This window comes from Natator depressus, chromosome 12, assembly GCF_965152275.1.
Source record: "Natator depressus isolate rNatDep1 chromosome 12, rNatDep2.hap1, whole genome shotgun sequence".
NCBI classification, from domain to species: domain Eukaryota; kingdom Metazoa; phylum Chordata; order Testudines; family Cheloniidae; genus Natator; species Natator depressus.
In genome coordinates this window covers 40,189,716-40,217,288 of record NC_134245.1, presented here as the reverse complement: position 1 = coordinate 40,217,288, position 27,573 = coordinate 40,189,716, and the positions used below count along the sequence as shown (strand labels likewise).

The following is a 27,573-nucleotide window of genomic DNA, read 5'->3' as shown; positions in this document are numbered from 1 at the left end:
CAGGAGTGGTTACTGTGATGAACAGCCCTGGGGCTGGATTGCTGGTTTCACAGGGAGGGCTGGCTCACAATTCGTTAACTGTCTCTAAGTGTTAAGTGTCCAGTAGCCTCTCATAGATGTGCTAAGGGAACTGCTACCCTTTGGCTAGGGGGCAAGAAATCCCCACTTTGGGGAGCAGGGGAGGCAGATGGCATCAGACACAATCCCCATCACCCTCGTGTCAGGTGCAGCCTGGTGCCTGAGAGTGGCTGGCCTTGCCACTCCCAGTGCAGACAGCAGGTTGTTGGGGTACGGAGTACAAGAGAAGTCAGCAGGCTTGGGGGTTCTGCAGCACTTGCGTGTGGACACACTTTGACATCTCTCGATATTTTCCCTCCGAGTCTCGTGGCCTTGGAAGATGCATGTTCGCCTCCCTATTGCGATTACCCCGAGCTGGGCTGTTTGAGTCCAGTTGTGGCCGCCCCCCACACGGTGACAGAGGAGATGCAGGCCCCTTTCCCAGACTGAGGAGGAACTGTAGGCAAGCCCAGGGGCTTTGTTTCTAATCCTGGCAGAGTCCCTGACTTGCTTGTGACCGGGTGTTTGGTCTCTGTGCTTCAGTCAGACCCAGCTGGGTAAAACGCAGGAGCCCCCCTGAAAATCTGAGCAGAGCTTTCCAGGGCAACCCCATGGGGGGCATTTAACTGGGCTTGCAGGGCAGGCTGACCTGGGGCAGCTGTGAACGTCTTGTTCCACCCAGCTGGGGTGTTTGCAGGAGGCACAGTGAGCAATAGCCCTAATTTCCCCCTTCCCCCCCAGGCTCCTACCTTGTGGAAATGGCGTAACCCTGCCCAGCCCCTCACAGCTGCCAGGAGAGAGATCAGCAGAAGGGGTCTGTAAATGGGTGGGCCTGGCCTTTGCCCTGGGGAGGAGACCCTGCCCTCTGTAAATGGGCCTTTTCTTTCCATGTGGTGCTGTCTGTGAGGTTTTACAACGCTGCTTTCCCTTGCTGGTTTTGAAATGAAAGCTGTAAATTCCACTCTGCCGTTTTAAATAAAGGAACTGTCCCTGCAAATCCGCCTGTCTGCGTTCCATGGAGCACCGCTTCTGCCCCGGGCTCTGCTGAGATGTGGAGCCATCAGGGCAGAGGCGGGAAGCGGCCTGGGTAGGAGAAGCAAATGGCCTGTGCTGGTCTCGGGGCTCTGCTGCTGGGTTCTGGAGGGACTGGCACTGGCCTGTCTCAGCCTGACACAGTGGCTCGGGAAGGGAATCCACCAGCCCTGCCTCTCCATGGGCTCTTGTCAGGCTGCTCGTGCTCCTTGTGTGATGTGGAGCTTTCCGGTCCTTCCGCCCCCTGCAACCTCTCTTCTTTTGACGCTAGATTTATCTGGCTTGGACTCTACTTAAAAATGGGCTTGGCTGAAGAGTCGTGCCCTGGCCCCAGCACTGGACCGGGGGGAGCCCTAACCTATCTTCTCCAGCTCCGATTTCTGGGACCGTTACACCTGTACGAAGGATCCAGGCAGCCCCTGTCCTCTAGCACCCTGCCGTGGGTGGAGCCTCCCCACCATGCCTTGCTCCTCTGAGGCAGTGTAGTGGGTGCTGTACTCCGCTGTACCACGCAGGGGAGCCCTCTGCTAAGCAATGCGCCTCTCCCGCTGCTGGCTGCAGATCCCAGGAGGCTGCATGCTGCAAATTCTTCACTTCTTCCTCTTAAATAGCAGAACTGATCCTCGCAACCTGTTGCATCAAACTCTCTGCTGCAGCATCGCTTCGGAAAACACAGGCACTTGAGCCTTGAGGGATGTTTATCAAGATCACTGTCTCACAGGCATAAAACGTACCTCTGGGCTGAGTGGCCGAGGGCTGGCGTGGTATCAGCAAGCGTTGGGCCAGTTCTGAGAGAACTTTTCCTTGGGCCCCTCCTGGAAAGGGCCTGTGGAGACAGTCCCTTATCTGGCTTGTAATCAAGAGCAGGCGCTGCCGGCTTTTTCTACTGATCTTTTAGCTGCTTCGGTTCCTTGAAGCAGCTCATGGGACTAGCTCTTTGTTCCTTGTTACCCTCAGGTCTGGCTGGTGGAAAATCTGGGGGACAATTTCCTGGTGCAAGTGCTGGAGGAACCAACTAGGGGCAGAGCTCTTCTTGACCTGCTGCTCACAAACCGGGAAGAATTAGTAGGGGAAGCAAAAGTGGATGGGCACCTGGGAGGCAGTAACCATGAGATGGTCGAGTTCAGGATCCTGACACAGGGAAGAAAGGAGAGCAGCAGAATACAGACCCTGGACTTCAGAAAAGCAGACTTTGACTCCCTCAGGGAACTGATGGGCAAGATCCCCTGGGAGAATAACATGAGGGGGAAAGGAGTCCAGGAGAGCTGGCTGTATTTAAAAGAATCCTTATTGAGGTTACAGGGACAAACCATCCCGAGGTGTAGAAAGAATAGTAAATATGGCAGGCGACCAGTTTGGCTTAACAGTGAAATCCTTGCTGATCTTAAACACAAAAAAGAAGCTTACAAGAAGTGGAAGATTGGACAAATGACCAGGGAAGAGTATAAAAATATTGCTCGGGCATGCAGGAGTGAAATCAGGAAGGCCAAATCACACCTGGAGTTGCAGCTAGCAAGAGATGTTAAGAGTAACAAGAAGGGTTTCTTCAGGTATGATAGCAACAAGAAGAAAGTCAAGGAAAGTGTGGGCCCCTTACTGAATGAGGGAGGCAACCTAGTGACAGAGGATGTGGAAAAAGCTAATGTACTCAATGCTTTTTTTGCCTCTGTCTTCACGAACAAAGTCAGCTCCCAGACTACTGCACTGGGCAGCACAGCATGGGGAGGAGGTGACCAACCCTCTGTGGAGAGAGAAGTGGTTCGGGACTATTTAGAAAAGCTGGATGAGCACAAGTCCATAGGGCCGGATGCATTGCATCCGAGAGTGCTAAAGGAGTTGGCGGATGTGATTGCAGAGCCATTGGCCATTATCTCTGAAAACTCATGGCGATCGGGGGAAGTCCCAGATGACTGGAAAAAGGCTAATGTAGTGCCCATCTTTAAAAAAGGGAAGGAGGAGGATCCTGGGAACTACAGGCCAGTCAGCCTCACCTCAGTCCCTGGAAAAATCATGGAGCAGGTGCTCAAGGAATCAATTCTGAAGCACTTAGAGGAGAGGAAAGTGATCAGGAACAGTCAGCATGGATTCACCAAGGGCAAGTCATGCCTGACTAATCTAATTGCCTTCTATGACGAGATAACTGGCTCTCTGGATGAAGGGAAAGCGGTGGACGTGTTGTTCCTTGACTTTAGCAAAGCTTTTGACACAGTTTCCCACAGTATTCTTGCCAGCAAGTTAAAGAAGTATGGGCTCGATGAATGGACTATAAGGTGGATAGAAAGCTGGCTAGATTGTCGGGCTCAACGGGTAGTGATCAATGGCTCCATGTCTAGTTGGCAGCCGGTATCAAGTGGAGTGCCCCAGGGGTCGGTCCTGGGGCTGGTTTTGTTCCATATCTTCATAAATGATCTGGAGGATGGTGTGGATTGCACCCTCAGCAAGTTTGCAGATGACACTAAACTGGGAGGAGTGGTAGATACGCTGGAGGGTAGGGATAGGATACAGAGGGACCTGGACAAATTGGAGGATTGGGCCAAAAGAAATCTGATGAGGTTCAACAAGGACAAGTGCAGAGTCCTGCAGTTAGGACGGAAGAATCCCATGCACGGCTACAGACTAGGGACCGAATGGCTTGGCAGCAGTTCTGCAGAAAAGGACCTAGGGGTTATAGTGGACGAGAAACTGGATATGAGTCAACAGTGTGCCCTTGTTGCCAAGAAGGCCAATGGCATTTTGGGATGTATATGTAGGGGCATTGCCAGCAGATCGAGGGACGTGATCGTTCCCCTCTATTCGACATTGGTGAGGCCTCATCTGGAGTACTGTGTCCAGTTTTGGGCCCCACACTATAAGAAGGATGTGGAAAAATTGGAAAGAGTCCAGCGGAGGGCAACAAAAATGATTAGGGGACTGGAACACATGACTTATGAGGAGAGGCTGAGGGAACTGGGGATGTTTAGTCTTCAGAAGAGAAGAACAAGGCGGGATTTGATAGCTGCTTTCAACTACCTGAAAGGGGGTTCCAAAGAGGATGGATCTAGACTGTTCTCAGTGGTAGCAGATGACAGAACAAGGAGTAATGGTCTCAAGTTGCAGTGGGGGAGACTTAGGTTGGATATTAGGAAAAACTTTTTCACTAGGAGGGTGGTGAAACACTGGAATGTGTTACCTAGGGAGGTGGTGGAATCTCCTTCCGTAGAAGTTTTTAAGGTCAGGCTTGACAAAGCCCTGGCTGGGATGATTTAGTTGGGGATTGGTCCTGCTTTGAGCAGGGGGTTGGACTAGATGACCTCCTGAGGTCCCTTCCAACCCTGATATTCTATGATTCTATGGTGCCCAGAGCCAATTCCCCAACCCCTTTCACCCAGCCCCGCATACGGGGGTTTGCAATGCAGAGAACTCTCTAGGACAGCAAAGCTGCAGATGAGCAACTACCGGCTCATCAATAACCCAGCGAGTTCTAGTGTCCACCAGGGCAGGGAACAAGCCTCCCCCTGGCGGGGAGCGCCAGCTCTGCCACCTCTGCAGGAGGCACGAAGGGTCAGCCCCAGGGGCCGTCAAACAAACTGAAGGGCCAATTCCTGCATCAGTAGGAGTTGGTGCCTTCAGCTCCGCGTACACGCAGCATGGAGCAGCTGAGGGCATCCCTTCATGGGAGGATGGCCGGGGACGCTGGCACTGCTATGGCTCATGCGGGTTCCTGCTCTGCAGATACTGGAGGGCTCCAGGCCTCAGCTCTAGCATTCTGGCCCCTCTCACCAGCGCTCACGCCAGGGGAATACTAACCCTGTGTTGTGCGGGGTTTCCAGCCCTCGCCCCTCTTCCCAGAAGCGGTTTGCTACCTGCTGGCTCATCGCATGGCCCGGGCACTTGGTGAAAGCACCAGCGTGGATTCCGGGGGAGGTGGGTGAACTTTGAGCCTGACTCACTTAACCCGTTTAGCCCTGACCCAGGCTGGGTTGAATAGGGGATGAAAGGGCCACTATCCGGTCACCTGGCTCCTGAGTCTGCCACTCCCCCATCTTGCAGCTGGGGTAGAAGCCTCCAGTGCCTGCCTCCCTGGAGGGAAGGGGCCTGGCTGGGAGGCCTGGTACGGGATAGCCAGAGCCCAGGAGCACTATGTATCCTTGCCAGTTTCGCTGGAAGGTGGGGGCTCTGTGCCGCAGCCAACTTGCAAATGCAACAGGAAGAGAGCTCGCTTTTGCAGGCCTGTTTACCAGGTGCCTGCTGCCGCCTCCGCTGTAAAGACAGGCTGTTCTTTGAATGTTAGAGGAAATTGCTAACAGGATGATTGATTGGCCAGCTAATTAGCTAATGATTAACGTCTGCACAGTGCCTTCACCATGTAAAGGCTACCACAGATCCCCACTGCTCCGCACTTTTCGCTGTTCCCTGGCGCGGGCACACGGGGCAGCTGCTCCTCTCCCACCCCAGCCTTGTAGCCCCTGAGCTTCGTCTTGGAAAGAACCTGGTGAAAAGGCTGTCCTGCTCCTGCCTTCAGCCCAGGGGAAAGCTGGGGGCTGGCCTAGCCCGGCCTGCTGGGGTGAGGGCTCACACTGGCTGTGGGGAGGCGTGGCTGGTCCTAGTTCATAGACTAGACAGACAGCAGGGAGCAGAGACAGCTTTAATTTACATGCTGCAGCATTGCAGGTGATGGCCGGGTGCCAAAGGGCAGAAAGGGGGATGGGACAGGGTTAAGTCATGTTAGCTCAGCTGAGTGGGCTCAACCCCTGTGAAAAGCCACATGGAGGCCCAGGTTGCCTACTGGCCAGAGGCAAATGGGGGGCCCAGGCTGGGGCGTGGCCACTTAACCCAGCTTCGATCATGGCAGCCCGTGTCATGGCAGCCAGGCCTGTGTCCAACATGACTGAACCTCACCCCCTTTGGGCCCAGTGAGACTGGGAGGTAGCAGGGCAGCTGTGGTCTGATCGGCTCCCCTTCATGCAGGGCCAGCCCCAGGGCAGTGGAGAGTTGGGTTGCACCCCTCCCACTCCAGCCGGGCTGGCTCAGAAGTGAGAAGGGGTGGGGGTCTGGGCTCTGCTTCCAGAGCTCTACAGGAGGAGGGAGTAAAGGAGGGGGATGATGAGAGTGGCTGGCAGCACGCTGGGGGTGCTGGCTTTGGCACGGGCAGGGTACCCGTAGCTGGTTCTGCACTGCCCTTCCAGTTCCTCATACACAATCAGCTCATCGTCAGGTGGCTCCTGGGACAGGCTGTCCCTCACCTACCAGGGAAAGGAAACAGTCAGCTTCTCACAGTGTGCTGCAGAGTGGAGCCACGGGCCAGGGCCGGCTCTGCACTGCGGAGCGGGGACACGGAGTCACAGGCCAGGGCCGGGTCTGCGCTGCGGAGCGGGGACACGGAGCCACGGGCCAGGGCCGGGTCTGCGCTGCGGAGCGGGGACACGGAGTCACGGGCCGGGACTGTGCCATGGGCCGGGGACATAGAGCTGAGGGCAGGATCAGCATGGCAGGTGCGGGGTGGGGGCACAGAGCCCCGTGGCAGCACTTCTGGGTTAGGGCCGGGCTGCTGGGTGGCTCATGGAGAGGCAGGCACCTGGTCTTGCAGCGAGGGGGGCATGGGTGGGCCAGCGCTCCGTGCAGCGACTCTCCCATCTCTTCTCACTCACCTCCTCCGCCTTCTTGAAGACTCTCAGCAGGTTCATGGCGAGGGCAGCTTTCACTTCGGCTTCAGTCCACTTCCTTCTCAGTAACTCAGCTATTAACTCGGGGTATTTGGAAACATCCTCCAGCCCCTGGGGAAGCCTGCAGCATGCCGGAAAGCACTGAGCTCACAGCTTGGTTTGGCAGTTCCCAGGCCAGCCAGAAGCACTGTGAGTAGCCACTCTGACCCCTGCATAGCTCAGGTCATGGGGCTCCCCTGGGGACGTGGTTCCCAGGGTTAATTGGCCCAACTTGCCAAGGTTCCCGCCCCCGTTTCCTCTTGCCCCCTATTAATCCCCCCCAAAAAATAATGGGGGGAAGAGGAAACTGGGGGTGCACACAGCCCCTAGCATGTGGGAAGAATGGGGGACCCTGGTCTGGGGGAGGAGGGGAATGAGGGTTGCTCAGGACCCCTGGTTGGGGGGAAGCTGAGGGAGTCCATGCACTAGAGGGGCATGGGCACTATAGAGGGATGGGGCACACAGGGAGCTGGTGGGAGGAATGGGGGGATGCCAAGAGCCCCTGGGATGTACCACGAGCTCAGCCCACAGGAGCTATGAAGTGTGCGCCCCCTAGAGCCCCTCACTGGTAACACACCTTCTTGCTAGACCCAGGAGTGTGACTCAAAGGGTTCTGCTTGCGGAGCCCCCTCCCCCAGCTCCCAAGCCGATGGGCCCCACAGCAGGAAGAGGTGGTGAGGCCTACGAAGCAGGCACCCCAGCCCAGGGCGCTGTGTCCTTGGGAGCCGGTGCATGGGCCGGCTCACACAGGGTGCGCACGCTGCCCCTCGAGGGAGACGTGACTCGCTCGGGACGCCTTTTGTGCAGGGCCCCGAGCTGAGGTGGCTGGGGGGAGGCAGGGGGGGAGCTGCAGCCTGTTGTCTCCTGTAGATCCTTGGTACCAGGAGCTGCCCCATGCCTCGGTTCCAGGGCTGGGGGGGCCCTGGCAGGGGCCTGGCACAGGGGGGACATTTCTCTCCAAGGCTCAGCAACGGGCCAGGACCTGTTTCTGAGCAGTAAAGCAACCCACAAGGCCTGGCCAGTGTCTCCCTGGAGACCAGTGGGGCCAGGGGTGGAGTGAGATGCCGAGGCTCTGGGGCAAGCTCAGGGAAGGGACCTGCAGGAGGGCAAACCCCAGGTCAGCCTGCTCTGGGGTACCCTGGGCCCCAGGGCTGTGGGAGCTGGGCCCCAGCCTGCATGGCTGGGCATGGCTCACAGATGGCCCTGCTAGCGCTGCCGGGGGCTGGCTGTTTGGTGGGGTTAGGAAGCCCTTGCCCGCTCCTCCACGTGCCATTCCTTACCTGGGCACGCCGTTGTAGTCCCCGCCAAAGCCAACCGCCGCGGAGCCAGCCACCTTCTTGACGTGATCCAGGTGATCTGCGGGGGGAAGTGCCAGAGGTGAGCGGGCAAGGCCCGGTGTGCGGGACCCCCCACGTCCCTCAGGGCTGGCGCCAGACTCACCTGGGACAGGTTGGCAGCCTCCTTGTTGCAGGACACATACATGTTGTAGAAGTTCACCATCACCAGGCCACCCGTCTCGTTCTGCAGGCGGAGACATGCAGGCATGGGCAGCAGGTGAACCTGCCTTTGTGGGAGGCTAGGGGGCCCTGCCCCCCACCTGCTGAAGCCCTGAGACCCCCCCCCCACGGCCAGAGAAGCCCCGAGTCCCCCCATGACTGGAGGAGCCCCTGCCCACCCTCCCTGAACCGCTGACTGGCCCGCCCCTGGCTGCACTGGCTGGCCCAACCCCCGAGCACTGGCCCGAGCACCAGGCTGCTGGCTGGCCCAAGGAGCTGGCTCGACCGCAGCACCGGCCTAGGGAAGAAGGGCAGTGAGGGCGGGGCCTTGGGGCAGAGCATGGGCGGGCCCAGGGCCTGGGTTAGGGGAGGCTTAGCCTCCCCTGGCCGATGTTACCCCCGGCCCATGCATGCAGGTTCCTAAAGGCTGCAGCAGGTGAGGGCTCTGTGGGCCGGGCAGCCCAGGGTCTCAGCTGCTGCTCCTGGGGCAGGGATCCCACACCTGCCCCAGCGCCGGAGGAGCTGGTTGTCCGTGAACTGGGGAGCCGGCGGCGGTGCTGCTCGCCATGGTCCCCAGCATGCTGCTTCCCATTCAGAGCCCTGGACCCCTCCCGGCAGCGATCCAGCCAGCAGGCTGCACGAGGCACCGTCAGCAGCTCCAGCTCAGACACTTAGGTTCTTACTACCAGCGTGATGTTACCACTGGCCCCTTGCACCCGGGATCCTGCCCCCGGCCCCTCGCGCCCGGGGTCCCGCCACGGGATCCTGCCCCCGTCCCCTCGCGCCCGGGGTCCCGCCACGGGATCCTGCCCCCGGCCCCTCGCGCCCGGGGTCCCGCCACAGGATCCTGCCCCCGGCCCCTCGCGCCCGGGGTCCCGCCATGGGATCCTGCCCCTGCCCCCTTGCGCCTGGGGTCCCGCCACGGGATCCTGCCCCTGCCCCCTTGCGCCCGGGGTCCCGCCACGGGATCCTGCCCCCGGCCCCTCACACCCGGGATCCCGCCCCCAGCCTCTTGCGTCCGGCCCCTCACACCCGGGATCCCGCCCCTGGCCTGGGCTCCCAGCAGGGCCTGCTATCGCACAAGGGATATTTCCTTCCTGACCCCTGCTGGGGTGAAAGCACTGGTGGCTTGTGCCGGTTTTGCCTAGGGGCTGTCTGTGCGGGAGCTGCTCCTGCCCAAGAGCTGGTCCCTCTCTACCTGATTCGGAGCTGTGCGCCCCGGTCTCCTGTGCTGGAGGAAATGCTCATCACTCTGCGCATCCAGGCCATCTTACCACCCTGCGGAGGATGTCGTCGGGCACATTGCGCCTGCTTCTGCAGAGCTCATAGGCTGATGAGTGGCTGAATATAACAGGAGCTTTGGAAACCTCTAGGGCGTCTGCCATCGTCCGCACAGACACGTGGGCCAGGTCGACCAGCATGCCTAGGCGATTCATCTCCCGGACCACGCGCTGGGGGAGCAGATGAGTGACGGGTGCTGAGCATGCGCCCCTCCTGCACGGCGCAGGCCACATCAGGGACAAGCTGGCCCCAGGCCCTGCAGAGTGGTGGGACCTGCATGTTTTCCTGGGCACCCCTCCTCACCCCACTTAGACTCACCCCACCTGCCCGAGTGAATGGGACCTTGCCCCCTCCCTCTGGGCGAGGGGGGTCTGAGCTGGGGGGCCGGGGAGCGAGTGCAGCAGGCAGCACATCGAATGGGGATGGGGGGAAGACAGGGCAGGGACAGGAGCGCCCACCCACGTGTCAACTTCCACCAGCTCATGCTTTCCTCTGGCCCCTGTGTGAGTGAGCTGCCCCGGCTCGCTGTGCCCTGCATGTGGGTAAATGGGGGTGAGCAGGGCTGGGGGCAACAGAGGTGGCCTGGGCTGGGGGCTCCATGGGCAGCAGCCATACGGCGCTTTAGGAACAGGACGGTGCAGTGGGGCAGACGGCAGGGCTCTGGGGCCCTGGGATAACGTGGGGGGAGTCAGCCCACAGGATGTGAACTTCACCCTCCAGTGCCAGTGGAGAGCTGGGCAGTGGCACAGAAGCCATCAGGCACTGGAGGTGAGCAGCCACCAGGTTTCTCTGCCCATGGGGCAGGGGGATGAGAATGGGGGACCAGGCAGCCCAGAGAGGCCGGGGGTTGAGGACAGTGCAGTGGGGTCAGGAGTTTGTACTGCCAGGCTGCTGCTGGCTTGGAAAACACCACAATGGCTTTGGGAATGTGGCCAGGGACTGGCAGCTGCCGCGTTGGGAGCCAGGCTAGATCAGCCTCCGCGGCAGCAGGCCTGGCGGGCCTTGCTCTGGGACGTGGCAAGAGCAGCCCCGGTGATGGGAGAAGACAGCCTGTCCCAGGCCCTGATGTGCCAGCAGCGCCCCTTCCAGAAAAGCTGGTCCTTGCCTGGAGAAGTGCGGGCGCTCTGTCCCCTCCCCATCCCCACGAGGGTCTCCAGCTGGAGAGCTCCCTGCCCCATGTGTGGGCATGGGGATGTCGGCTTCCAGCCCCCCAGGCAGTGCACACGCAGGGGCCATTCCCACTCACCTTTCCGAATTGCGACAGGCCGTTGTGGACGGGCTGTTCCTGGTCTGTGTCCACCAGCCAGTTGTCCACCCTGCGAGCCAGAGTGCACACATCATCCCAGTTCTTGGTGAGCCCATGCGGCCTGAGCTATTTATTGGCCCTAGGCTGCTGCCTGCCCCCGAGTGCCAGCACAGGGGCAGGAAAAGGCATTGGCATAATTCTCAGCCCTCTCTGGGCCCCGGGACCCGCACGGGGACTCACGCACCTGGGGAATCCCTGGGTCACTGTACGTTGTTCCAAACCCACCAGGCCCTGTTCTTCTGCCCCCTGCGTCCCGACCCCACTGGGGCCAGCAAGTTGCCATGCACCCCAGCACTGGGGTCCTTACCAGGGGGTGTTGCAGCTGTGGGAGAGGGTCATGTAGCGCACCCCCAGCCGGTAGAACATCCGCAGGGTGCCCAGGCTGCTGTCCATGGAGTGGCCGCCCTCCACGCCAATCAAGCTGGCAACCTTCTTTGCTTGGAAGGCGTCTTCTATGCCTGCAAGAGCAGCATTTCCCAGGCTTGAGTCAGCGGGCAGGGGGAATCCCAGCGAGCCATGCCGGCTAATGAGTGCCACGAGGGGGTGTTGCCTAGGGCCTGCTGAGCTCCCCTTCTGCCTGGCAGGCCCTAGCAACCCTTGTAGGAGACCTCGGAGGGGCTGGCTCGTGACAACTTGAGCTCCCAGCTATCGACTGCTGGAAACCTCAGTGGGCTTTGCACAGGGCAGGCATGTCTGCAGAGAGAGACGCCTCCCCCAGAGGCACACATGGCAGGGTACCAGGGAGCTACCTCCCCCATACAAGGGGCTGGCAAGGACCATGGCTGGGCAGGGTGCTGGGTGCGGAATGGCAGTGGCTGCTGGGCAGGGAGGTCCCCCTCACCCAGCTCATTCTGGGCTGGGATGCGGCCTGGGGTGTCCTCGCTCAGCTCCTGCACCCCCCATCCCCGCAAGGAGCTGGGCAGGGGCCACGCTCCATCGCTCACCTGTGCTGTTGGTGACACACACAAAGGCCTCGGAGTACTTGTCGCACATGCGGTGAATGACGTCGATCTGCTCCAGCGTTCGCTTCACTGCGTCTTTGTTCTGGGTATCGCAGGGCACGTAAGCCACCCAGAACTGAGCAGGGAGACAAGGGGGGAGTTAAGGAGCCCGGCCCTCCGTGCGGGGCAGGCGGGGCAGCACCATGGGGCAGGGCAGCCTTAAGCTGTTCAGGAGGCTGCTTTGCTTCATTCATTGCCACCTTCAACCCACACCCATCCCAGAGCCAGCTGTGGGGCGAGCACAAGGCTCGCTTGGTACCTGGGACTGGGGGGGGTGGCATGCACAAGCAGCCAGCCGCTGCCAGGGGATTCTCACCCTGGGTGGGCACAGACCCAGAGAGGTCAGATGGCTGCTGATGGTCACAGAGTGTCGGTAGCTCCTGGCTCCATCCCTGGGCTCAGAGCCTCTGGGAGCTGCAGTGAAAGTGGTGAGCCACTTTGCAGATGAGCTGCCGGGTCCCACCTGGCCTGGGGGCTGGGCTGGATCCCTGGGAGTCGGGGAGCCGGAGCCTGAGCACGGTGGAAGTGAAAGCGGCCGTGCTGGGGAAGTGCAGGCAGTAGGTGGGTGACAGAGGCCGGCTTCCTCTGGCCCCAGGAAAAGTCCAGCAATTGCTCAGCCGAGAGCGAGGGGCGGCTCGCCTGCCGGGGGCTTTCCAGGGAGATCTCCCGCCAGGGAGCTGCTGAGTCATACAGGCTCCTCGGCTGGAGTCAGTGTCCCCGGCTCTGCTGCCTTCATGGGGGCGTGAGCGCTGCCGGTCAGTGTGCGCCAGAGACCTGCTGCGAGCGTGGCTGTGTGGGCCCTGCCCGCGGGATCTACAGCCTACCTGCCCCCCCACGCGCCCGCTCCGCAGCTTGGGGATGCTGGTGTGGGTGTCGTTGAGCAGGGTGAGGTTTGCTGGCGCCACGCTTAGCCTGTTGTTAAACTTTTTCAGCAGCTGCCAGGGCAGGTCGTTGTGTCTGGAAAAGAAAGGGATGAAAGTGAGGGAGCCTGGGAGCCGTGCTCCTGTGCCCCCCACATGCGGGGGGAGCAGCCCTGCCCGACCCCTTGGGGCAGGGGAGTCGAGTGTCTGGCATGAGCCCTCAGCCCAGGGGAAGCCTGGGTGTGGACTGGCACCAGGCAAGGCTGGCGTGTAGCACTACCCAAAAACGGTACGCTGGTGTGAGGGGCAGATCCTAGGGCTGGGCTACACCCCATGTTTGCAGGGGGGCCAGGTACCGACAGTTACACCAGGTCACCCCCTGGCATGGACACCAGGTTATGGTGTAAAGGAGCTTTATTCCGCTGCCAGGACAGGACTGGCCACTCTCCTCTAAGCACATTTATCCCAGGGTAGCTGCGTCCACATGTCCCCTGGTTGTCGGTGGGCGGGATCGAACCCTCTGGAGCTTAGTGCATGAGCTGCTACCACATGAGCAAAGAGCCAACTGGCTGGTAGCTAAGGCTGTAGGGCAGACTCATTAATCGCTCTCTCAGTGGTCTCGGTGCCACTCGAAGGGACAGAGCCCCACCCCAGGAGGTGTGTGGGTTACACACGCTCGCTCGGGGCTTGTACCTTGTCCATTGTGTCCAGAGAGCTGAAGCAGCACAACCGGTGTTTGCAGACGAGGCCTGGTGAGGTTTAGTTCCTACACAGGCAGGCTGGAGGGCTGTATCGGCCTGGGGGGCAGCTGGTCCCCATCCCTGCCCGGCACCTCGGCCCCCTTCTCTGCTGAGCATTGCCCCAGCTCTGGGTTTTCAGGATTCCACACCGGCGCGTGAGCGCCACTCCCGCTGAAGCCCCGCAGCCGGCTGCAGCCAGCGCTTGGAACCGGGGCCGCAACCCTAACCAGCTCTGGGCTGGCGCCATTGCTGCTGCCGACCCAGACCCCCGGTTTTTTTGCTGTTACGTGCGTTTCAAAGCAAGGGATGGCTTGGCGCAGACCCGCGCGCTCTCCTCCCATCTCTGCGCAGCGGAGACGGGGCCCTCTCTGCACTGTGGCATTAGCCATGCCCAGGTGTCAGCTGGCTTCTGCACAGCCCGAGGGGAAGGGCCATCCCCACTGGTCCCGTCCCAGCTCCTCCAAACCTGCTCAGCGAAGCCGAGATCGCCGGGGCCAGCAGCAATTCCAGGCCCAGTGCCTGGAGCTGGCTGGCCCCTCGGCAGCCTGCGAGACCTGGGCCGTAGCCCATGCAGCGGACACACCTTAGTCCTTCAGCTGCTGAGTGCCCAGGGCTGGCACCGGCTCCCCGGTTTGTGCCCTTGCCCCGCTGAGCTGCTCCTGGCTCAGCTCCCAGCTGGCGGGTGCCTGGAACCTGCCTGCCCTTAGTAGAAACCCTCCGGACACGGCTGCAGTCCTGAGCATGGCAATATCCTGCCTCCCCGCCCCACGGGAGTCCTGCCAGCTCTCTGCATGCGAGCGGAGACGCAGGAGCCCACGACACTCTGCCTCTCTCCCCTCCTTACACTAACCCAGCCTGGGCAGAGGCCGAGCAGGAGGTCCCACAGCCCAGATTAACCCTCGCAGATTAACCCTCGCAGTGCTGTCTCCAGCCCCGCTAGGCTTGCGTCTCTTCCCAGCGTCTGGCCGTTGAAGCCTAGCCAACAAGACAGGCGTCCTGCTCGGCGGGGGATTGGCCATGGGAAGGGCTGCCCAGGGACAAGGAATCTTTAGCCTAAGACCGAATGGCTTTTTCTGCAGATATGCTCCAGTCCAGCCCAAGGCAATGGGGCAAGGCAGGAGGCTGCGCTCTGCACAAGCTCAGGCTGGCTTCTGGCCTTGACGTCGCCCATGAAACTGCGGCCCGGGCAGGTGCAGTGACTTGGACAGGTGTGCTGGCCTCCAGACGGGGATCAGAACCTGGGAGCCGCTGGCTCCCAGCCCAGTTTGTGGCAGTGTCTGGAACGGAGGTGGCAGCTGGCAGGGGCCGGGGACAAAGAGCTGTTACGGTTGCTGGTGGCTTGGAGGGGGCCAGGAGGGGAGCAGGGCTGGGCTGGCGGCAGATTAGGGAGCATGATACACAGCATGGCAGCTGCCTTGTGCCCAAGCGCTTCATCCCCTGGAGCTCAGTGAGGCAGGGGCTGCAGGAGGGAGGATGCTGGCGGTGGCTGGAGTCAGGAGGTGCTGTTTTTAACCACCGATGATCACGATCGGTTGGTTGCACTCCAGTGAGGCGCTGCTGCGGGACCAGCTAGACAAGCCCTGCCCCAGTGTCAGGAAGAGCCAGACCCCTGGTGTGTTGGGGGCGGGGGAGGTGGCTTGAGGATGGGTCACATGCTGGGCAACCCTACATGTGTGCAAGGCCCCTAGAGATTTTCTCCTGGTGCTTTGCCAGCCAGGCTGAAACTCCCTGAAAGACTGTGGCTGACTGAGTGCAGCTCAGGGCCTGTTCAATCTCTGTCGTAACATTTGACTCTCATTGGGTTGTTTGGGGGCTTTCTCTGAAAACTCCTGCTGGCTGTCTTTCCCAGCTCTGGCGGGAGGTTTCCAGATGAGGCAGAGGCTTCTCCACAGTCCTGCGCTTGGAGGACTCTTTGCTGATGGTTGTTTTTTCTCCCGCATTGGACGGCTCAGCACGTGGATTTACTGATTCCCCCCGGTTCCATTTCTGCAGCAGTTTAAGCTTCCCTGCTGAACAGAAAGCTTTGTGTAGGTGACGCAGCCGGCACGTATCCTCCCCTGCTGGCGGTTTCCCTCTGCGGGATGAAGCTCTGTCCACAAAGCGCTTCCTGGCAGGGAACCACTTTGCCTTCCTGGAGGGTGTCCGTGTGACTGGCTGGCTTAGGGTGACCAGATGTCCCGATTTTATAGGAACAGACCTGTTTTTGGGTCTTTTTCTCATATAGGCTCCTATTACCCCCCACCCCCGTCCCGATTTTTGCTGTCTGGTCACCCTAGGCTGGCTGCTGTGTGATGAGGGTGCTAGGGAAGAGTTTGCTGCTGCGGCGTGGCAGTTGTTTGGGTCTGTGTTTGTACACAGGGGTGATGGATCCGTTGTTCCATGGACCCGCGGAATGTGCCCGCATCTCAGCTGCCAGGAGCTAGGCTAGTGCTCCCCATGGGCCCCCTGGTACCCCTTCACCCTCTCAGGCTTTCCCACCATTCGCTTCCTTAGGGTTGCCAGTTTCGGCTGGGCGTATTCCTGGAGGTTTCATCACGTGACATAAGCTTTAATTAAAGATTAACCGTTAATTCCTGGAGATGCCAGGACATCCTGGAGCGTTGGCAACCCTACGTTCTTTTGCCCTTTGGCTCCTGCCTAATCCCCAGGTGAAGGCGGCAGGGATGACACCAGCTGTTACCTGGGCTGCGTTCCAGAGGCCACAGCTCCCGGACTGCTCTGTACGAGCCAGAGCAGGAAACGAAGCCCCAGGACAGCCCCTCCGCTGGCTTTGCTGCAGGAGGCTCATGGAAGCAGCTGACCCCAGGGAAATGGATTGGGGACTTCCTAGCTCTGTGCTCAAGGGCGCTGAATTAACTTTCTCACTGCCTGAACACAGGCAGGGCTGTGTATTGCTCCGTGGAGGGAGGGCCGTGCCCGGCCTGGGAGGGCATGCGGCCTTGGCACGGGAAGGGTTGATCCAAGGCCTTGCTCGGGGGTGTTGTACAGCAGCCAGGAGGTAGCTGTGATGGTCCCAGATGCGTATGCAAAGACCCCTGCCCCTGCTCAGCGTGCGAGAGAGCCCAGGCGAATGCCAGCACTCGGCCAAGGCACCATTCTGCCCTGGACCGAGAGCAGCCAGAGGCGCCCAGACATTCCTGTGTTACTGTCCGAAATTCCACCCAGAGCCTCCCTGCGCCACGCTGGAGCCAGAGGGGAATTCCCCAGCGAGCCCACGATGAGCAGAGAGGCTGGAGGAGTTTTTCTTTCCAGGAGTTTTGAGTGTTTCTCTTTCCTGGGTAAGAAACTAATCACAAGACGGAAGGCAGAGGGGTTCCAAGAGCCGATGGAAAACCCCGCAGGGAACTCCGCAGGCCACAGCTCCAGGCACTGTTCCTGGCAACATCGACCTGCTCCAAGGCTTGGGGAGCCATGGCCAGGTGGCCGGAGCCGCGTGGCACAGCGGGGTGGGTGGCAGCAGGCTCCTGCTTGCAGGGAGGCAACTGCCATTTGCCGTGGGTGCTCTCCTGAGGGGTGGGGGTAGGGTTAGTTACTGAACTGGCTGCCTGTGAGTTTCCTCTCCTCTGGGCCTTTAACCAGCGTCCTCAGCTTCCCGGCTCAGAGCACTGCAGGGGCCGGCTGCCCTGCACACACCACAGACTCCAGCTGGAGCTAGCTAGCTTGTGTGCCAGTACAGCTAAGCCAGGGCCCCGCGCAGCAGCCTGGGCATTGCCAGGGCTCCCGGCAGGGTTGTGCAGCCCACAGCGTGCCCTGCTCCCACACCCCAGCCAGCTGCATTTGAGGCCGGCTTGTGGTGCCCCCTCGGCAGCACAGACACAGCTCATTCGCTCCCCTGGCCAGCGCAGCATTGCGCCCGTGGTGGGCTCTCAGGGGCGGTCCCTCTCCACCTCAAACCGGCCCCCGTCAGGCCCCCGAGAGCCGCCCCAGCTTGCTGACATACGCGGCTGCCACTGCCGTCATTTAAGGAAGTGTCACGCGGCCGGGGGAAGCAAGGTGTGTGCTGCGACTGCGGGGGCGTCTTCCCCTTTCGGTCCGCAGACGGCCCCCTCCCCACGTCACTCAGCACCAGACGGCCCGCGGGGGTTATTTCTGTCCCTGGTCACTGTGCCTCGGCCTGGAAGCTCACGCGGGATGACGTCTCCCTCTGTGCTGCTGCCTAGCGCCAGGGCAGTCGGGCTGGGGCCCAGGAAAGAGGAGGGGTTCCTCCGGCTCTGTCAAGCACCAGCCCGCGGGGTCTCAGCCTGGGGGGACCCTCCTCCCTTTCTGTATAGCTGCGGGGGGGTCCTGCCCCTTCTTTCTGGTGTAACCTGGGGACAGGGTGTGGAAGGGCTGAGGGGAGTACGGGGGGCCCAGGGCAACGCTGCCCAATTTGGCAGCCCTCAGCCTCGCTGCGGGGGGTGAACAGCGTCTCCCCACTAAGCCCAAGGGTAGGGGCTGACAAGGGGCTCACCCTGCAGTCCAGCCCCCCCAGGGCTCGCCGGGACTGTGCCTGGCTCCTCACCACTGCAGGCTCAGGTCAGTCTCCCATGGATATGGGGCAACGCCAGCCCTGCGAGCAGGACCAGCTCCACTGGACGGATGCGCACGCGGTTGCTCGTCGCTACGCTGGAGGGGCCCAAGGCAGGCCTGGGGGGCTGTGGGCCAGGACTGGGGGCAGTGACCGAGCTGGGGGTGGGAGCCCACTAACGGACTAGCAGGGGGAGGGATGGCACAAGTCACTGGCAGAGCGACGTGGAGGCCCAGGGGTGGAAGAGCCGTGACACCCAGCCCCCTGTCTCAGTGACTCCCCCTAGGTGTGCAGGCCTTTTGCCTGCTCTGAATCCGGCAAGCCCCAAAGCCTGAGTCTGGCAACCCCCCGGTATCAGTAAGAGTCTCAGTCCAGGTGCCCCTTTCCCTCTAGCGCAGCTTTCAGATCAGCATCACACTTACCCCTCCTACCCGTGAAGCCAGTAACTGCAGCAGCTGCGTCGTCCCCCCCCATGCCACACACCCGCCTGCCCGGCCCAGCCAGACCCTGTGCTTCGTCCCCCTCTGGGCTCTGGCTTGCTGTCTGCAGCGTTCCAGGAACCCAGGCTTTCCTTAGTGCCAACAAGGCCGAGGGAAATGCAAAAACACTGCTGGGTAGCAGTGACCTCCTGGCATGCGCTGGGGATGGCAGCTCCTCTGAGGCAGGCCAGTTCCCAGGGCTTTGCCCAGTTGAGATTGGGAAGCCCCAGAGAGCCCTGCAGCCAAACCCCACAGGCTAGTAAAATGACTCAGTGCTGGGGTTTCTCCTCCAGCTCCGTGACAGCCCACTAGCTTTGTGCCTGTCGCACAGTGGGACAGACATGGTCCTTGGACCAATGCTCCCACCTGCCTCAGGGTCTCTCCGAGCTGCTCCCGGCCTGACCTCATGAGGTTCTCCCCCAGCTGGGAGCAGCCACTTTTCCCTGGCTGTGATGTGCCAGCAGGGCTGGGTTTCCCCTTTATGTTTTGCAGCGAACTCATGGTGTAGTGTAGCATGGCCTGGCCCTGATAACCCACCACATGCAAATCCACCCTGCCCTCCCATTCCCCTGGGGCATGCCAGAAACTCCAGCATTTCCCGTGGGGCACACTGAGCAGGTCCCTGTGGAGTTCCGAGCCATGGGGCTTCCCCAGGTCGGGGGTTTGCTGGAAATGGAGCCGCGCAGGGCTTTCATCACTGGGGGTTTCTCAGGGAACTGAGAATCCTTGAGCAGGTGGGAAACTTTCCTGCTGGATGAAGCTGGTGCACCCTGGCTTCCCCTGAGCTGGGGGCTGCGCAGAGGGGATGACTCTACCCCTTGGCAAGGAAAAGCTCCCGGGAGGGCCGGCCGCTCCCTCAGGGGCTGCGTGCGCCGGGGTAGCAGGCATGCTTCCCTGCCATGGAGAGCCTCTTGCGTGCAGTGGGGACTCACTCCTGAGCCTGCATTTCCAGTGCCTGAGTTCGGCAGCTGCTATGCGCTCACGCCGGCCTGGCCTCATGCCACGAGGTGCTGAGAATATGTCACCTGCCCAGCTCCAGGGTAAACCATATCGCTCCCCCTCCCTCTCCTGCAGAGCTCAGGTGGTGAGGGGAGTACGGAGGCCCAGGGCAGGAGTACGGGGGGAGGCTCGTTCCCTCTGGGGGGAGTTTCCCAACTTGCCGAGACAGGGCAGGGAGCAGCAGGGGCTGGTATTTACCCATCTATTAGAGGAGTCTCGTTCATGATTCTCTCTGCCTCCGCCCTGTAAAGCTCCGCTGAGCAGAATGGGAAAATGGATAAAAGCAAGTAGCTGAACAGAATTGGCTTCATGGTGGCCAGACAGCCCAGCCTTGGCTTCTGAGTCCTCCACCTCCAACCCTGCTCTAGAGGGGTCCCTCCGGCTGGGCACAGAGACTGCGCTGCATAAATGAGACTGTCTAGTCCAAGACCAAGATCTCAGTGATTGGAATTTGGCTTAGGTAACAACCCAGAGTCAATAAATAACTGTGCTGGACCATAAAGCAATTCGGAGCTATCTCTAGCTGGCTGCAATCTCTAGCTATCTCTAGCTCTTAGCCTTGCCACACATGAGCTCTTCACAAAAGTGCCCTGTACAAAGCGTTCTGGGCATACATGGGGCAACCCCCACACATGGTCTTGAAGCTCGGAGCCCCCCCGTTCAGAAATATCACACGCAAGTGGCGGCTTCAGGTGCCGTCCTGCCAAGGCCACGTCTACACTTGGAGCTGGGGGGTGACACCCAGGTAGCTCTGGTGAACTAGGGCACCAGAAGCAGCGCAGGAGGGGGAGAGTGACAGCACGGGCCAGCTGCCCCGAGTCTGTGCCCACGGGGTCCAGGCGGGTAGCTAGCCCCTGCTGTGCTGCCCGGCTGCTCTGTTTAGAAGGTCACCATTGCCACATCCCCCGAAGGTGCCGTTGTTCGGCGTGTAGCTACTTGGCTGCGGGACAGGGAGTGAGCCGCATTCCACCTGCTAGGCCTGATTGGCTCAGTCCAAGAGAGGCAAGTCCAAGGACACGCGGGGCCGGGCAAGAGACTGGAAGTGGGAGATGCCTGTACAATCCCTCATTTGCAAGGCATCTAGAAGGGAGCTGAGCACTCCCTGTGTGCGGCCAGGCCAGGCCAGCCGCTGTCACTTCTCAGAGATTTTCTCCTTCCTGGAGCAGCAGCTGGGGAGGGAAGGAGTCTTTGAAAGAGGAAAATGTTGTGCTGAAACCATGGAAAACCAGCTGGGGCAGGCCCTGCCACTGCTTTCAAGGGTCCCTTCAATTCCACACATTTCCGGCCCAGCTGCGGTTTGCCGTGTTGGTCCCAGGACATTAGTGAGACAAGGGAATAGCTTTTATTGGACCAACTTCTGTTGGTGAGAGAGACCAGCTTCCGAGCTTCACAGAGCTCCTCTTCAGCCCGACCTGGTCAGTCTCCTTCCAGCAGAGACCAGGGCCCTCAAGTTCACTCCATGATGCCTGTGTCTAGGGGACCTTGGCTAGGGAGAGGGGAAGTTGGAGGGCTTCCCCTTAGAGTAAGTGTGAGTCAGAGTCCGTATGCCAGACCATCCCGGGGCATAGGCAGGGATTGCAAACCAGCAGAGCCCATGTACTAATGGCTACACTGTCTGGGCTCCCTTGCTAACGATCTAAAGGCCCCTGGGGTTTTCACGGACTTTGCACATTTGTTTTCGTTTTGGGTTTACACGGAGAGCATTCCCTTCTGGGCCTGGTGCCATGTTCCATTCAGGATGTACCCCTGACGGGGCATCTAGTGGGGCGCATACGCCCATCCTCAGCTGATGGCACCTTTCCTGATCTCTGAGCTAGTTTGTCGGCTGTGTCAGCTGATGGGGCGCGTGTGGAAGACACAGGTCTAAAGTGCAGCGTGTTTCTCGAGGAGATGCCAAGGTGATGAGCGCAGTGTAAATAACCAGACAGCGAAATGCACAGTTGTGAAAACGAAAGCCACCCTCCCCGCTCTGGATTTTCTCCCCCATGGGGGGCAGTCCCAGCTGGAGAACTTGCCACATGCTCACAACAGCAACCAGCTGAATCCGAATTAAAATGGTGTGGCAAAGAAGGGGTTAGCCCCAGACAATAGCAGTGATGTGGAAGAGCACCAGGGAGAAAACTCTCTGTGGCTGGGGCCTGAGAGGGGAGATTCGGGCCTGGCTTTGCACAAAGCTTTGACTTGGCTGCCTTGGGCGCAGCTGCTCGGACTGGCATGCCCTGCCAGGCCCTGCCCGCCGCTCTGCTGGGCCCGGGAACACAGGGCCCAGAGTTTGAATCCCAGAGTCAACCAATGCTTTAAACAGCCCGGGCTCGCTGTGCTGCCCTAGAGCTGCGGCTGACACTCTTTGGGCAGAGCCAGTGCTGCGCTTTTCACCCTGTGCGGGATGTGTGAGGGGGCTCATTGGCATGCGTTTGTTACCAGCCACTTCTGCTGCCTAGCCTGGCACTGAGAAAGTGTTCCAGCCACTTGTCACAGTTCTGGGCAAGTGCACCTGTACTTCCCCTCCACGGCCCAGGTTTCTAGCTCCCCTGGCTGACACCTCTCTGGGGTGGAGACCTGTGTCTGTCTCCCTTCAGAGCAGGGTATTTCTGGGCTGCCAGCTCCCTGCCTTCCCTGTGCTATTCCCAGCACAGAAAGGCTTTTCTTGTGGTTACAAGTTCATCACAGCCTCAGCTGAGAACTGGCACCCAGTTGTATGGGGCCCCATAGGCCCAGTCCTGCCAACCCTACCCTAAGGATTGGGACCCTCGCTGGACCAGGGTCCTGGCTGTTGCTAGATCGAGGGACGTGATCGTTCCCCTCTATTCGACACTGGTGAGGCCTCATCGGGAGTACTGTGTCCAGTTTTGGGCCCCACAGTACAAGAAGGATGTGGAAAAATTGGAAAGAGTCCAGCGGAGGGCAACAAAAATGATTAGGGGACTGGAACACATGACTTATGAGGAGAGGCTGAGGGAACTGGGGATGTTTAGTCTACGGAAGAGAAGAATGAGGCGAGATTTGATAGCTGCTTTCAACTACCTGAAAGGGGGTTCCAAAGAGGATGGCTCTAGACTGTTCTCAGTGGTAACTGATGACAGAACAAGGAGTAATGGTCTCAAGTTGCAGTGGGGGAGATTTAGGTTGGATATTAGGAAAAACTTTTTCACTAGGAGCGTGGTGAAACACTGGAATGCGTTACCTAGGGAGATGGTGGAATCTCCTTCCGTAGAAGTTTTTAAGGTCAGGCTTGACAAAGCCCTGGCTGGGATGATTTAGTTGGGAATTGGTCCTGCTTTGAGCAGGGGGTTGGACTAGATGACCTCCTGAGGTCCCTTCCAACCCTGATATTCTATGATTCTATGATTCTAGATCAGAATTGAAAGCCCCAAGCCTGTTTAAAACCAGGCTATTTATCCCCAAACCCTTCCTTTGTGTGCTGATCCCTGGAGGATCCAGTCTGACCAGTACGTGTGCATCTCCCTGGGGGGGGCTTCAAAGGGCTGATAAAGGAGGAATTAAATTAGCCCCCACTCCTACTAGAGCGGGTGTGTGCAATGCTGCAGTAGCAGACACAAGGGCATTGTTACTCCAAGGGACCCCAAAGGCGCTAACCGCAATTCGATAAGGTTTAACTTAATCCAATAACATTTATCTTAATCCCATTAGGCTTTGTTCAGGCTATTGCTGGCCTGTCACCGCCTGCCCCAACCAACATGAGCCCCAGCTAGCAGCTAGAGCCGGGAGTGGTCAGCTCCAAGCACTGATTGAATCCAACTGGCAGGGACTCCAGGGCTGGGTTTTTGTGTATGTGGGGGGTCTGGCCAACACCCCTGTTCTCACACCTGCAGGCTGGTGGAGCTGCAGGGCTCATGTGGAGATTCGCTGGGTTAAAGTCAGTGCAGGGCTTGCCGGCTGGCTGGGGCGGAGGGCAGTTGGATGGCTATGCTCCGGTCTGTGCCATGCACGGTGCAGCTGCCTGTGTGTTCCCATGAAGGCCCCCAGCACCGTGCTCGATGGAAATCCATTTCTCCGGGGTGGCGCCTAGCGCCCTGCGAGCAAGGCCAGGGCAGACACAGTGGGGCCTGCTTTGGTGCGCGGAGATGCCAACTTACCCCCCTTCGCAAGGGAGCATCTTTAGGTACCTGGCTCCCTCCTGGGGCCCCTGGGCACTGGGCAGGCTGCAAAGCTGTAGCCAGCTCTGTGCTCCTGCCAGACTCTCAGTGTTCGGCCAGCACTCTCCCGTGCTGGTCCCAGCCAGGTGCTGCCATCCCACTGGCTTGATTCTAGGCTCTTTCCATCTCGCCCGGCTCCCTCTCTAGCCACCGGCTCTCACTGCTGGCACCCAGTCTCAGCATGGCAAGTGGCTGCTGCAGCTGCCACTCCTCGGCACCCCTGCCCACTGGCAGACCCGTCGGGCTTGTTCAGGAGGGTCCCGGCCTTCGCCCCCGGGCACCGCTGGCCGATGAGCAGAGCAGCCCAGGGGCGGGAGGGCACTGCGGGGAGCAGAGCAGCCCAGGCTGCAGGATCGTCAGTGCCCCGCTCAGGAGGGAGCCGAAGGCCCCGTTGCTCCGGGTGGTGCCAGCAGTTCTCATATCTTTGAGGTGGCGCCGCTGTCTCCTGGCCTGGTGCCCCGAGAGCGTCTCAGGCGAGCAGGCTGTGGGCTTGGGGCCGTCACAGATCGCTGGCATCGCTGCTCTAAATGGTAAGCAGTGTTCCCAGCCAGTGGGGGAGTGAGGGGGCCACCTGCGACAGGCCTATGGCACAAAGGGCAGCCCGCCCTGCAAAGGGGACCAGCTGCCTCTGGCTGGCCAGGAGGCCCAGAACCACTGGCCGGGGCCCGGCTAATGGGCCAGTGAGGTGGCTGCTGGGGGTGGGGGGTGTGGTTTGGGGCAGAGGCGCAGTGCCTGGGCAGTGGTTGGCTGTTGGGGGAACGTGGTGAGGCCTGGCCCGTGTGGCTTGCAGAGCCGGGCCAGGGTGGGGGTGACGGCTGGGGGAAGCTGAGGCTGACACGTCCCTTCGTTCTCCACCCTGGACTGGGCTGGGGTTTGCAAAAGGTCCCGAGTGCTTCCCAGGCTGTGCTGTGGAGAGCACGTTTCCCGCACTGCTCCACGCTCCCTTCCTTGGGGATGGGCACCGAGTGTCAGCCTGACCCTGGGAGACGAGCGCACGGCCGGGCTCAGGCCTGGCGCCTGCTCAGGGTCACCCCCTGGAGCAGGCGCACTGGGTCTGCTCAGACCTGGAGACACCCTTGGCTTTGGGGCGGACGGTGCCTGGTCTGCTGGCAGTTTGTGAAACTAAACCAGTCACTTACCTTGGATGCTAACAGTGGTGAATGTGATCGCTCAGCTGGCGCCGTGGGGGTGGACTCCGGCACCTCCCACACCGCTCTGGGGAACGGGCTCCGGCACCTCCTACACCGCTCTGGGGAATGGGCTCCGGCACCAGCCTGGAGAGGTGTGGGGGCTCTTGGGGAGGAAGGCAGGAGGGTTTGGCTGTCGGGCAGGTCTGGTCTGGGGGGTGCGGGGGATGGGACAGGCCAGGAGACTGTTTCAGGTGTAGGGGTGCCACGCTGAATGGGCAAAGGGAACAAGTGGAGCTGGGGAAGGGAAGCAGAGATGTAGGGGGCTGAGATTGGGGCCTCATAGAGGAGTCCGTGGCCTGGAAGCCAATTCAAGAAGCAGGCAGGGCGGGGGGCAGCAGGGACGGTACTGCCATCTGGGAGCAGTCAGGGTGGACCCCACACATCCCCAGGGCATTCCCCCAGCATTGCCTGCTGGAACTTGGGGCTCCCAGCTTGCGCAGACTGAGCCCCCAGGCTAACCGGGATGGGGAGCTGCTCTAGGTTCAGCTTCCCCCCAAGGTTCCCATTGCCTGACCAGCACTGCCTGCTCTCCCACAACAGGTCATCCTGCCTCCAAAAGCTGCTTGCCTGGCGAGCCCCCTCCCCTCGCCCCCTCCAGCCCAGCTCTGCCATGGTGCCTATGAGGAATCGGCTGGTTACAGGGCGCTGGGCAGGGGGCAGCCCCAGCACAAGGGACCCCCGATCTTGATGGGGTGACTCGTCTATGGGACATTTAATCTGCCAGTGTTGTGTGAGCTGCTCCAGCCAGACCCACTCTGTGACGCTGGCTGACCACGTGCCTGCTAATGCCAAGGTCCCCATGGCTCACTTGAGCACTGACAGACACAGCTGGAATCAGCCTGGCTCATCTGCATGTCAGTATTGTTAAAATAGGTCTTAGACTTATGAAGATGTGCTTAGTGCTTAGATTTTATTGGATGCTGGTATGTTGCTGCCTGCAGTAATCTCACTTATAATAGCCGTGTCCCGTATGGCATGGTAATATTTAAGTGTTTGTACAATAAGCCTCCATGTGTAAATCACCAGCCAGGAGAGAGACATTAGTGTAAAGTGCTGAGCACCAACAGATTGTGCTATGTCCTGCCTCACAAGGGAGGCCGTGGATACCAGACGAACTATTGTGGAACATCAAAGAGAACAAAAGACATTGCTGATTGCTCTTCCCCCACAGCCCCCATGAAGCCGTCTTGCAAATGAATTCCTCCCAACAACTCAGTTTGCAACTCCAAGCAGAAGGTGAGGAGGGATAAAAACCTCTAAGAAGAAGGAACTGTGTCCTTATGCTGCTTGGACTGTGAAAGGCAAGGATCACCAAGCTTAAGAAAAGTTCCCCAATGGTTGGCCTGCATTAGCTCTAGAGAACATATAGAGCTTGCTGATCATACAAGCTTCTATTACCTTTTGAAATTTACAACTGGAACTCATGTGTGTGTGTGTTTAGCTGCGTTAGCCTTGTAAATACCTGCCTTGTTTCCTTGCGCTACATAATAAATCTTGAGACGGATTATTATAGGACTGGCTACAAGCGTTGTCTTTGGCGTGAGATCTGAAGTGCAATTGAGCTGGGGTAAGTGACTTGCCTTGACCTGAATATTGCTGAGTCTTGGTGTAAAGGACCATCTGTCACAAAGCAGGCTCACCTGGGTGGCAAGACAGTGCGGTGCACCCAAGGGGACTGTCTGACTCCTTGTTAAGGCTCTTCTAGTGCCTGAGGGGTTTGACATTGCTGATTGCTCTTCCCCCACAGCCCCCATGAAGCCGTCTTGCAAATGAATTCCTCCCAACAACTCAGTTTGCAACTCCAAGCAGAAGGTGAGGAGGGATAAAAACCTCTAAGAAGAAGGAACTGTGTCCTTATGCTGCTTGGACTGTGAAAGGCAAGGATCACCAAGCTTAAGAAAAGTTCCCCAATGGTTGGCCTGCATTAGCTCTAGAGAACATATAGAGCTTGCTGATCATACAAGCTTCTATTACCTTTTGAAATTTACAACTGGAACTCATGTGTGTGTGTGTTTAGCTGCGTTAGCCTTGTAAATACCTGCCTTGTTTCCTTGCGCTACATAATAAATCTTGAGACGGATTATTATAGGACTGGCTACAAGCGTTGTCTTTGGCGTGAGATCTGAAGTGCAATTGAGCTGGGGTAAGTGACTTGCCTTGACCTGAATATTGCTGAGTCTTGGTGTAAAGGACCATCTGTCACAAAGCAGGCTCACCTGGGTGGCAAGACAGTGCGGTGCACCCAAGGGGACTGTCTGACTCCTTGTTAAGGCTCTTCTAGTGCCTGAGGGGTTTACACTTAAGAACTGGTTGGTGAAATCGAAGTATAGCGCTCACAGGTAGTTTGGGGTCCAGCAGTCTGCCCTGAGGTCAATATTCAGACCCCGAGCCCTGGTCTCCACTGCAGAATTCCTTTGCTATAACTGTGACACTCAGAGGTAATCCACCCCCCGGGCGACAGAGTTATACTGACCTGATTGCTGGTATGGACAGTGCTATGTTGGCGAGAGAGCGTTGCCCACAGACACAGTCCTGCCCATCATGGAGCGGGGTTATTCAGAGGATGGGAGAGCTCTCTCCCATCGGCTCAGAGCAGCTTCACCAGAAGCGCTGCAGCCAAGTGGAGCAAGTTTCTCCCATCATGCCCAAGTCCTGAATCAAAGCAGAACAGCCTGAGACCTCCCTCTCCACCGGCCCCACGCCCATAAGGGGAGGGTGAAGCCAGGAAGGGAGGGTTCCTCTTTCTCTGGCTATTTAAGCTGCTGGCATCTGGGAGCGCTCAGACTC

General features: G+C 59.5%; 1 protein-coding gene across 1 annotated transcript; it reads right to left on the bottom strand.

The window, feature by feature from the left end:
• Positions 1 to 6,140: 6,140 nt before the first annotated feature.
• DPEP1 (dipeptidase 1) lies at positions 6,141 to 19,750 on the bottom strand. The gene is made up of 10 exons (XM_074968952.1): positions 19,638 to 19,750; positions 12,679 to 12,811; positions 11,798 to 11,930; positions 11,161 to 11,311; positions 10,794 to 10,863; positions 9,541 to 9,717; positions 8,209 to 8,291; positions 8,051 to 8,131; positions 6,717 to 6,852; positions 6,141 to 6,311 (listed from the first exon to the last, which is right to left on the bottom strand). The coding sequence occupies exons 1-10, from the start codon at positions 19,748 to 19,750 to the stop codon at positions 6,141 to 6,143; spliced, it is 1,248 nt and encodes a 415-aa protein (XP_074825053.1).
• Positions 19,751 to 27,573: the final 7,823 nt, after the last annotated feature.

Coding starts and splice junctions, on each gene's coding strand:
- DPEP1 (XM_074968952.1), bottom strand. CDS start 19,750: ATGAAGCCAATTCTGTTCAGCTACTTGCTTTTATCCATTTTCCCATTC. Junction 9,718..10,793: donor GCCTGTCGCAATTCGGAAAG/GTGAGTGGGAAT, acceptor CTGCTCCCCCAG/CGCGTGGTCCGGGAGATGAA. Junction 6,853..8,050: donor GACTACAACGGCGTGCCCAG/GTAAGGAATGGC, acceptor GGCATGCTGCAG/GCTTCCCCAGGGGCTGGAGG.